Source organism: Cherax quadricarinatus, chromosome 44, assembly GCF_038502225.1.
Source record: "Cherax quadricarinatus isolate ZL_2023a chromosome 44, ASM3850222v1, whole genome shotgun sequence".
Lineage (NCBI taxonomy): Eukaryota > Metazoa > Arthropoda > Malacostraca > Decapoda > Parastacidae > Cherax > Cherax quadricarinatus.
The window spans coordinates 16,349,507-16,361,720 of NC_091335.1; the positions used below are offsets into that span (position 1 = coordinate 16,349,507).

At 37.5% G+C, this 12,214-nt stretch overlaps 1 protein-coding gene across 3 annotated transcripts in view; it reads right to left on the bottom strand.

Moving 5' to 3' along the window:
- The window catches only part of LOC128697445 (uncharacterized), a 60,437-nt gene that overhangs the window by 34,174 nt on the left and 14,049 nt on the right, over positions 1-12,214 (bottom strand). For all 3 annotated transcript variants that reach the window (XM_070094137.1, XM_070094135.1, XM_070094136.1), the window contains exons 3-7: positions 6,107-6,264; positions 4,029-4,166; positions 2,615-2,785; positions 868-979; positions 125-357 (exon numbers count right to left, since the gene is read on the bottom strand). In XM_070094137.1, the coding sequence (XP_069950238.1) occupies positions 125-357; positions 868-979; positions 2,615-2,785; positions 4,029-4,166; positions 6,107-6,264 (812 nt within the window). The remainder of the gene's footprint in view (positions 1-124; positions 358-867; positions 980-2,614; positions 2,786-4,028; positions 4,167-6,106; positions 6,265-12,214) is intronic.

The window sequence follows — 12,214 nt, forward strand, 5'->3', positions numbered from 1 at the left end:
CACCTGTTACAACACACTTGGCTTATAGAGGAAGAATATCATATAACATGTATGTATAAATATGACTGAGGAGCATGTAACTGTAAAAAAAAAAAAAAAAAAAAGCTGAACACTTTTTAATTACCTTTTTCCATACACGAATAATTCGGTCAGTTGGCAGAGTCGTGATCTTCTGAACATCATCATCACCTCCGTCATCTCCAGTTTCTGTTTGTATCAGGTCACGGAAACTAGACACCGCAACTTCAGTACATTTTTCACATCGTCTGCAGTAGTTACCCACATCTACATACATAGTGCGCCAATAATACTTGCTAAATATACTGCTGTACATCTTTTTCACTCCAAAATGAACACCTAAGTTAAAAAGCAAACAAAATGTATTAAAAATATTTAAAGGTTTAATTTAACCTTCACACTAATTTACAAAAAATATGTGAGTGAGCCTCAGCTATAATTTATTGAAAGTCAAGATGTTTCTAATTGTACTCACTTCCTTAATGCATAAATAATTTACAGTATACTGTATAGCATTTTTTGTGGCAAATTTGATTTTTAGGGTGTCTAAATTACAGAAAATTCTAAATAGTGGTTTCTCTTTAAACTAATTCATGCTCAGGTTTTCCAAATTATAGATATCCCACACTCTATACAGTAGAGGTGTTCTAGATTCATGGCAGATGCATTAACTTCAATTATGTCTTCTATAGTTAAATCTTCATTATAGGAGTCTTTATTACATTTTGCATATGATACTGATCACATCAGGTAAATTTATATACTGTTGCACAAAGGGACTTACTGGCAGAAATACATAAGAAAGAGGATGAAAATCCAGAATGTGAGCTTTAAATATATGCTGCCTACCTGAAATTTGGTCAATATGTTCTGCTGCTATGATACGCCGCTGTTCTTCAGCACTAGTTATGACCTCTTTAGGCATCCTATGACCATATGACAGTCGCCCTTCTTCATTTATCTGCATAGAGTAATTGTTTCTCATAAGAAAAAAGTTTAAATATAAAAAAATTACCATAAAATATAAACAGTAATAGATACTGTATGTATAGTATCGTATTTCTGTCTTAGATTTTTTATAAAAGTATCATAATTTTATAAAAATACATGAGTTGTAAAGCACAATTTCAGGCACATTTGTTAAAAAAAAAAAAAATTAACACACCAGCCACTTCCCACAACAGTAAGGCAACCCAAAACAGGAAAATGCATTTAACATCACCCATTCAATGGCTGTCTTGTCAGAACTGCACAGACATTACACTTCAAATGACTCTCCAAACTGCAGTATCCCCAACCTCATTCAGTGTAGGCACTGTACTTCCTACCTCCAGGACTAGAGTCTGGCTAACTGGTTTTCCCTGAATCCCTTCATAAATGTTACAATGTTACCTAGCACACATTCCAAAAGCATGTCAAGCCACAAAAAAAATCACTTGTTTTTATTCACTCCAATCTAACATATTCACACAAGCCTGTTGTATGCTCAAGCCCCCTAGCACTCAAAACCTTGTTTACCCCCTTTCTTCAAATGTTCCTGGGATGATCCCCACACCTTCCTTCCATCCAAGATTTAAACCTCGGTCATCCTCTTCTGCTCCACCCTCTCTAAATGTCTGAACCACCTCAAGAACCCCTCTGAATTAAACTGTTTTCTGATTTATACTCTGTATTCTCTTTGTGTAATATTTGACTCGCACATTAATCTAAAATATGACATTACTACTCCCTTCAGTTTCCTTGCAGCAACAATGTACCAAAGTATAATGGTACCATCACAAAAGTGTTGATACCATTATACTCTGGTACATTTTCCTTTTTGCCTCCAAAGATAAAATTTCTTTCAAAAGATGCCTCAACACACCACCTACCTTTTTTTGGTTCTCATATATTCTATGGTTCACCTCATCTTTCATAGACAACATGACCATTCCCAAATATTTGGATACATTCACTTTCTCCATACTCACTATTTTGATATCCAGTCTTTCAGTGCATAAATGTTTTGTTACTCTCATTACCTTGTTCCTTTCAGTATTCACTTCTTCCTTCTTTTACATAACATCCAAAATACCTCCACTGACCTTTACAGTTTTTTTTTTTTTCAGAATCTCCCACAATAAATTGTATCAATGGCAAGGAACAACTATGACAACTCCCACTTATCAGTTTCATTATCATTTAATCCCACACCTTTCCCAACATCCTAGCATTCACATCTAGAAATATGTCAACAATCATGGTGAAATCATACATCCCTGTGTAAGGTCTTCTTTAACTGGAAAATATTATCCCCCCTCATACATACCCTAACCTGAACCTATCTGCAATGTATTACCTATTCCTTACATTTGCAAGATCTGCCACATGTTTTCCTATCTACTCTATCATATGCTTTTGCTAAATCCATAAATAAGAGAAAGAATTCCTTACCTTTATCTAAGTATAGTTCACTTATAAACTTCAATGGAAACTCTTCATTTACAGAAATCATACTCTTCCTAGATCCTTCTTGTTCCTCAAAAATCTTATTTTCCATCCTACCCTAAACTCTTTCAATAATAATTCTATCATTCCATAAAAATGAACGACTAACCAAGTAGTTTGTAGCTCGCTTCTTGATGACTTTCCTGTAAGTATCTGTAGCACCTTCTGGGAAGGTACCAGAACTAAGGTAATGATACACTTCGTTGTAGAACATTCCATCAGGATCATCAGGGTGTAGAAATGGAGCTAGAGGCAGTAGTGTCATGGGCATTACCTTTTCCTGTCATGGAAACATTAGTAATTGATGTATGATTAAATTAAAAAATTTGCATTTTAGACAAAAATAATAATTAGCAAGGTTAAAGGATAATTACTGTTTTTAAATGATTATAATACACTACTATCTAATGTTGATGAAAGGTGAATTATGACTTATCAAATCCTTTCCACACATTAAAATTTGTTTAATGCAGCACTGTACTACACATTTTATAATTCAACAATTTTGTTTAGAAATCTTAATCCTTATTAATCTATAAGTATTTTGCTTTTTAAAATTAGTATCTTTTTTATGACTTTCAATAAGAAGTTAAGTTAAAACTTATTAATTCTTATTTTCTCTTCTTTTTTCAAATTTATCTTCTTCCTTCACATTAACACAGTATTCATTTCTATTCTGCATGAATCATTGGGGGATTTGAAGATTAGGACAGTCTCTCAAATAATTCTATACTGCATTTTGCCCTTCCTTAATTTAGGTTTTCAGAACTATTTTGTGCATTACTCAATTCTGGGATGAACTGTTTTGTACCATACTTGTGACTATTACAAAAATTAAAGTACAGTACTGCACAGTTTAAGTCAGGATCCTCTGCCTGAGGTTCCTTCAAAGTGAATACAGTACTCCCTACAGATGGCTCACTTAGCACGCACTTCACAAGATACACCCGAAGCTTTCATAGTCTCAAGGACCCATGTCTGAGCTGAGAATAAAGCCTAATAATATTTGCCACTGAAATGGTAAAAGATGAGTTACTAGTGACACTCTGTGGCACTGTTTGTGCAAAACTACTGAAGATTGGAAATGTTTGTAAGATAACATTAAAGACAAAGTTAAAGCACAATAATGTTATGAACATCTAAACTTTAAATGAATCATTAAATATGCAAAGATGTGTCATCGTTCAAAACAAAAATTTATGAGAATAATTTTTTGTAAAGACCAAGTACCATTAACATCTCTAAAAATAAGTACTGTACTGTGTGTACATACCATAATGATAGCAAATATGATAAAGCTCCTGGAGAGCAAAATGTTGCCACAATTAATGTCATATTAGTTGGATCTGTGCCCTTTTACCTAACATTAAATATATAAATTGGACTGTCTAGATACTGTCCACAATTAAACAATTAGATCTATATAATCATAGACTACATTAGTATCAAAATCTTACAATTTTGATAAAATACTGAATGAAATAGCTACATTTCTATAATAAAAGGCTTTGGTTAATACTTACTTCCATCTGTAAATTTACTACAACACCATGATGCATCCCATCTTGATCCTCTGCCATTACTGTAACACCTTGTTGCTCAGCACCACTCATCTCATTGGCCAGGTGACTGTATTTGGTTTCTTCCATCATATGTTCAACCTTTAGAAACATAAACACTAAGGTAATAAGTTCCAACTTGCATTTCTTTTGGTCACCCTCTTTGTGGTCACCCTTCCCACCAGGGAGAGTGACCACAACCAGGAAACACACTGATCAACATTAATTCAATAGATGTTTTGTCAGAAATGAATGGATATACTGTAATTCAAATAACCCTAAAAACCAAAACATCCCCACCCATCCTTCAAAGGGCAGACAAGGTACTTCCCACCTCCAGAATTCAAGTCTGGCCAACTCACTCACAATTATGACAATTTATATCAACCTCAGGTCTACATAAAGGATCTAAATGATATTGCAGTCTGAATATTTAGAATTTTAATAAACTTAAACACTCATCTGCATTGTTTTACATTCCTAAAATTTATTTACATACATAAACACATACTTACACCGACTTCTTTACCATAATTCTATGGTAAGACATCTAGAGAGCATGTTAATGTTGAAGGAAATAGCAATCATGATTGTGACATTGATGGTGCTTTCATTGGTATCCTAAAACAACATGCAGAGCTAACACCAGCTGTAACAACAGCTGTGACAGCACTAACAGCAGTGACAACAGCACCAGCCATGCCAACACGAACACCTGTGACAACACTACCAGTGAAAACACAAACATCAGCAACAACACCAGTGCGACACCAGCTGTGACAATGCCACTAGCAGTGACAACACCATGAGCTTTAGCACCAATGGCAAATACTGTATACCCTTAGACCAACAGGGTGTGGAACTGGCAGGAAAATACTTAATTTGTGCCAAATGTTTCACAGTTTGATGAGAGTAATAGTGCAATTTAGCCAGTGTCCTATAACAGATGATTCCACTGAAACTGACTACTTCCAGTTATTCTTCGATGATATACTGATATACATAATTGCTACTCAAATAAATAACTACAGCCTCTCCTCACTGAGATGAACTCGTTTACTGACGACTCGGACTTATGACAGGCTCTCTGACCAGTACGCATACCTAAATAATGTACATTAGAGCTGATTTCCTTTATTCTGTTTATTACAATGTACAGTACACAACTGTATAAACATTTAAAAAATATACTAGAAATGTTATAAATGGTGCAAAGGTGGCATTAAAACAATATCATAGATGGTTAACACTAACCTACAGCCATTATAGTATGCTCCTTACTTAGCAACAAATTTGTTTACCGACATACTCTCAGAAACGGAACTCCATCATTAAGTGAGGAGAGGCTGTATTACAAGTACACGGTGGCCAACTCTTATGTTTCACTGAAATGAAGGCTTTGACAATGGAAGGACACTCCTATTGCAGAGATGTATTTGTTATCTGTAATGCTAATGTTGATGCCACCCACCCATAAGAATAATACATGAAAGTACTGCAGTGTAGACTTGTAGCAACACCAGTTTTCAGTGAAATCACGATCAATGATCACTTTCTGTTGTTGTTGCATATGTTGCATTTCTCTGATCAAAGCAATCTCCAGAGAGATGATTGGCTCAACAAAATAAAAATTCAGCGAGTACTTTTATCCGTTCAAAAAAACATTGTTTTACGTGAGTCTCTGATTTTATTCAGAGGAAGACTTTTCTTCAAGCAATACATACAAAGGAAGCAACAGTGGTTTGGTATCAAACTCAACAGCGCATCAATTTCAGCCAGCTTCAACACATCATAAAATGGCAAGTTTTTTGTCAGAATTACACTCATTTTAGTCTTATCAATTAAAAAATGAACTCTCTTAAACTAAGATATTTTCTTTTTTTAAATTTTCCCACATCATGCCTTTACTGCTGTCTCTGGAGTACCTGTTTATTTGCCATTTAATAAGATAATTTTTACATAATAATTATTATACTACCCATAACTTATTTCACATGTGATTAAGAAAGTACAAGACATCGTTTATTCACTGCAAAACTCACCACTGCAACATCATTACGAACTTGGTCAAGTTCTGCAGCAGCTGCAAGGGCTGACAGTGGATCTTTTACCTGGGAGTGCCCATTCTCTTCATGCCCCACAAGGGCTCCTCCATTAGCTACCTCATTAAGGGCTGTTGCCAGAGCATCATTCGGTTGACCTACAATAAAATATGAACAATAAAGAATAAAATAAGGTTGCATCTCACTTTTTTACTAAAAGCATTTGCTTTGAAATTTAACTGCTGGTAATTTCCTATAACTTTTCCCTATCATATTAAACTTTAATTGTAAAGAGTTCACATTTATTTAATTTTTAACACACCTGCTGCCTCCTACCAAAGTAGGGCGACTCAAAACAGAAAACACATTCACCATTATTATTCAGTAGATGTTATGCCAGAAGAGCACAGAAATCACAATTTCAATAACTTGTTGAACTGCAACATTCCCAACTAGTGCAATGAAGTAGGTCTGTGAAGACTAAGCATTAGAAATATTACAAGGGTAATACTATGAATTGTTTACATACATTGCAATATAGCAAATGATTATAATGCAATAAAGTAATAGCAAATTGGCAATAAGAAATGATGATTTCTGATAAAAAAAAATTACACATGAACAGAAAATAAGATGTGAAAAACAGTGCAATGGTGCATTAATGTTATCAGAATATTACCAAAGGGTATGTGTGATAATTATGTGCTACTTATCATGCAATTTATATTTAAAAAAGAACAACGTGGAGATTTGCTAAGGAAAGCTGACAGACTGGGGAATCAGGATGCATAGATCAAACTCCCATGATAAAGATCAAGAACAAGGGAGGCACTGCACTTCTAGCATTATAACAGTACAAGTGTAGGAGCTGGTATAGTATATACAGTACTATAGCACTCTGTGTGAATGACTAAGAGGTTAACAGAGGAAAACACCTACCAAACATGACACCAGAGAAAATATTCACATATTTTATTTAGCGAAAAATAATTGGATTCACGTCATAGGTAAAAGAGAGAGGACTAAGATATGGTTACTGTAGTACCAGAAGTACCAACAAATGTATAACTACAAGTATAATATTGTCAGAGGGACCATCATGAATGTCACCTAATAATATTAAAAAATTAAAAAAAAAAAAAACATTCACTAGGAGACTGTAACACTACACTGTACTTCCCTCATTGCACTGACTTTTATTTACCATACATGGGCAAATCAAGTTACTGTATTATTTCACTGATGTAAAATTTGTGTTTTTCAAATTTTATCACAGCCGACTTCTATATAAATCTCATGGCTATCACGCACATTGCATCAATGTTTGCCTCATCATTCATAGTTGTTTCAGATTCTCAAAGTGCATTGTAGACTACCCAGAAATTCAACACACTTCACCACATCATTGTTCACATTCAACTTCGGTCAAGCCGGATTTCTAGTAAATGCACAGATGTAGGTTTCTGCTGAGTCCCTGGGCACAGTGATGTTCAGGGTAATGAACAAGCAAACTCAACTGCTTAGTCAGCTGTTCATAATCTCTTAATTACTCACAGGGGTATTCCTTACTCCAAATATTTTCAGTGATCTCTCAACAACTCTGCAGCTGCTGTCAACAGCATTAGTCTGAGTTGGTGCACAACCGTTTTCGGTCAAACCTCATTTAGGTTCCTGGCCATCTTCACACTGCTGTTGTGTTTGGGAGATTGTACTCTCCTATTTACATATTGGCCACGTGTGCCTCACTCATGGACACCTCATGGAAAAATGCCCGGCACTGCTCTGTGAGGACTGAGTTGTACTATAAGTTCACTTTATCTTAATAGATTGTCCAGCCTATTTGTGGGCATGTAGAATTTGCTTCCATTGTCTCTGCTGCCCTAAAACACTATTCCTGACCCCCAAGATAAAACAAGTACTGTTTTTAAATAGTGAAATTATATAAGTACAGTGGTACCCCAAGTTTCAGCCATAATTCATTCCAGAAGGCTGTTCGAGTGCCGTTACCGAATGAATTTGTTCCCATAAGGAATGATGTAAATTAGATTAGTCCATTTCAGACCCCCAAAAATACACTTACAAAAGCACTTACAATTAATGCTTACATAATTGTTCGAGTTGGGAGCCGTATGAAACTCGGGGTACCACTGGACACTACGTAATTCTATGTAACAGGTAATTCATGAGCAAATTTTTTTAATAACTGTATGTACTACAAAAGTCATTATATTTTACTACTATCTTACTACAGTGGACCCTTGACCAATGATATTAATCCGTTCCAAAGAGCTTGTTGTTAGTCGAATTTATCGTTAGTTGAATTAATTTTCCCCATAAGAAATAATGGAAATCCAATTAATCCGTTCCATATACCCAAAAGTATGAAAAAAAAAATTTTCACATGAAATATACATTTTCCTACACAGAAAAAGGATACATGCACAATAAATACTGTACTGTACTAAATGAAGAATAAATGACATTTACCGTTATTGAAGATGTAGTGATGAGTGATGAGATGGGAGGAGGGGAAATGGAGGTGTATTAATTTGGGAACATTTGAGAGTCACTGGACCTCTTGTCACACCAAAAATCGGTCCATTGAGCTCTTCCAGAACAGGCCTGTTTCGTCACAAATGAACACTTGTTGGGGTTGGAATTTTTCAGCTTCACCATGCCATGCCACTACAATTCTTAAATCTCTCAAATCAACCTTTGCTGGCCTTAAATTCACCAATATGAGCACTAGTTCCAGGCATTTTTTCATGTAAACCTGGGTGTTAGTCGACTGTGGCATGACAAGAGTATGTAACCTTTATTCGGCGCATGTACACACCCTCATTTACAGGCTATCTCCCCCAACCAGCGAACCAGGTTGCTAAGAGTTGATGATGGGGCCCCGTCGTTCAACTAGTGACCAGGTTCTAGCCAATAAGAAGATGGTTTTGGCAATCGCAGAGGTTATGTGGGTACCGCTCTCCTGTCTGCCCTTGTCATTCCCATTCTAGAGCTGGTTGAAGCACGGTCTGCTATCTTGTGGCTTCTATTTCTGCCTTGCTTACCGTGGAGTGCACTATACTTATCACTGTACATAGTGTACATATTGCTGTTCTAAACTTTTTCTGCTGTGTTTATTTTGCTCCCATTACACCCGGGATAACAGGCCATTTGGAATCCTGGGTTGTAATATGGGTAGCCTGTCTGAGAGCTGGAGCTGGACTTAGAGAAACGGTTGAGCTTAGGGTGAAGCTCGTAGCAGGAACATTGTGCAGCTTGCTGTCTGGCATTGCATTAGCTTTGCCTATGCTTTACAAATTTTGCGTGTCAGTTACTGTTATGGTCAGCCTTGCTATTGTGTGATCGTTCAACAGCTCGCTACCAGCTTGTTCGGTGTGCTTGCTTCGCTACGGTCAATCTTCTAGAACAGTGTAGCTGTCTGGCATTGCTTTACAAATTTTGCGTGTCAGTTGTTACTAGCCTGTTCGGTGTGGAGAATTTTGCAGTCGGCTTTGCTTGTATGCGTATTCTGCAATCGTACTGTGCATAGCTAAGCGTGTTCTGCAAATTAACGTGTTACGTTGGGGTATTCTGCAATCGTACTGTGCATAGCGAATAACTTATGCCACCTAGACGAGTCAGACGTCTGGTGTCAGCATATACTTTGCATAACCTACCTAAATTGTCCCTACAGCGTTGTTGGCAAATTGCTCGTTCCATTGGCATTAAATACAAACGCACTCTCACAGCTGCGCAACTGCGTTCACTGATTGCTGACAAACTTATAGAAGAAGAGATGGCACATCAGACTCCTCCCTCTACGGGAGCTAGGGCAAAAACTCCAATGTTGTCGCACGAGGAAGATGATACACCTACGGAGCAAAATGGTCAGTATAGTGCAGCTGGGTTGTCTCAGGGTGAATCAGCATCGTTGGCACTTGAGCTGGCAAAAATCAATCTTGAGCAAACTAGGGAACAGAGAGCATTCGCAAGGGAAGAATTTGATAGGGAAAGAGAAAGGAGGCAGTTTTCGCATTTTGTAAATGATTTTAGTTTACAAAAAGCAGTACAGCTTGTTCCCCGCTTCAATGAGGCCGAACCAGAACAATTTTTCGAAAGCTTCGAAAATCAGGCTCGAGCCTTGAGGTGGCCGGAACAGCATTGGGCATCGTTGGTTCATACAGCATTATTGGGTAAGGCACAGGAATTTACGTCAGTATTAAATTACGCTGAATTTTCTGATTATCAAGTAGTGAAGACCACAGTGTATCCCAGCCAAATATAGAATTTTTTTTAAATTAAGCAGGCGGCAGCTTGGTCAATCCCTAGTGGACTTTGTGAGACAGCAAACCAAAGCTTTTACCAGCTGGTATAAAGCAAGTGGTGTCTCTACCTTTGAGGAGCTGGTACAGCTTATTCTGATTGATAACCTGCTGGAGTCTGTGGGACCAGAGGTTCGAGTCTTTCTGCAGGATCGTGACTTAACCACTGCATTGGAGGCAGCCAGGTTGGCTGATACCTTCGAAACTAACCGCTCCTTGTCCGAGCAGTCCCGTCTCTCTTTTCAACAGCCTGGCATGAGCAGAGATCGTCAACCTTGGAGAATGAAGTGCCAGCCGGAGGGAGAACGTCTACGTCAGCCAACTAAGTCACCTAGTGAGCCACGCTTCTCAACATATAGTCCACCTGCGGAGAGGCAAACTACTCATGGTGCATCTCGACAACAATATCCAGAGAGACACCAGCCAGAACGACACCATTTGCAACGTCAGCAGGGAGTAAAGGGCAAGCCTGTCGTCTGCTTCCTCTGCAACAAAGTAGGTCACATCCGTCCCAACTGCCCCCATAAACCCCAACCCATTGGGAAAATCTCTAATATCCCTAGTAACATGTCCCCTAGAGAAGTAGGAAAAGGTATGGCCCCTTATTATTGCAAGAGTCTTATTTCCCTTCAGGAAAACTCAGAAACAATTGAAGTAAAGACCTTTAGAGATACTGGAGCATATTGCTCACTTGTAAGAGAAGGAATATTACCCCTTTCAGAGAACACTTCCTTGAATTCCTCTGTTTTATTGGAACCATTTGGAGGAGCTATATATTCTGTTCCTTTGCATAAAATTTATGTACAGTGCAAATATTACACTGGGTACTTGACTGTAGGTGTCTCAAAAGGATTTCCCATGAAAGATGCCATGTTATTACTGGGTAATAACATTACTACTGTTAGTTCGTGTCCTGAACCTATAATGATTAATTCTTCTCCGGTGTTGGCCATAACTCGGGCAACATCCCAAGGGTTGTCTGGAGGGAATGTTGACCTATCCTTGGACGACTCCGATCCCGGAATAGCCACGTTGTTTTATGAGGCACACCGGCCGGAGCCTCATAAATCAAGTGAACAGACCCCGATCAAGCCTTCCTATTCCCAGGTTGCAGGATTGCCAGATGTCTCTGTTTCCATGCCCGAGGGACTGTCCTTCCGGGAGGAACAACGAAAGGACCCTTCTTTAAAATTCGCTTTTGAGGCAGCCATGGGTAAATCCTCTTTGGGTCATCCGGTCAAGTATGAAGTTAAAAACGATTATTTGATCTGCACTGAGACTGGTAAGGAGATAGAGGGCCGGCAATTGTTTAACAGGTTAGTGGTTCCAACAAAGTATAGACCTTAAATATTAAATATAGCTCATAATACTTCATTAGGAGGTCACTTAGGAATTACAAAAACCTTGTATAAAATCACAAAAGAATTTTATTGGCCAAAATTAAAGAAAGATGTGAAGAATCATATTAGGTGTTGCCGAGAATGTCAGCAAGTAGGGAAACCTGGACATTCCATTAATTAAACCTGCACCTCTCCAACCTATACCTGCTGATGGAGAACCTTTTGCAGATTTAATTATAGATTGTGTAGGTCCACTACCTAGGTCAAAGTCTGGAAATCAATATTTATTTATGATTATGGATAAAGTAACCAGATATCCTGAAGCAATTCCCATGCGTAGTATTAATACTAAAGCTATTCTCAAAGCTTTAACCAAATTCATTTCTTGTTTTGGCATTCCTAAAACTATTCAAAGTGATCAAGGTACTAACTTCACTGCCAAAGCATTT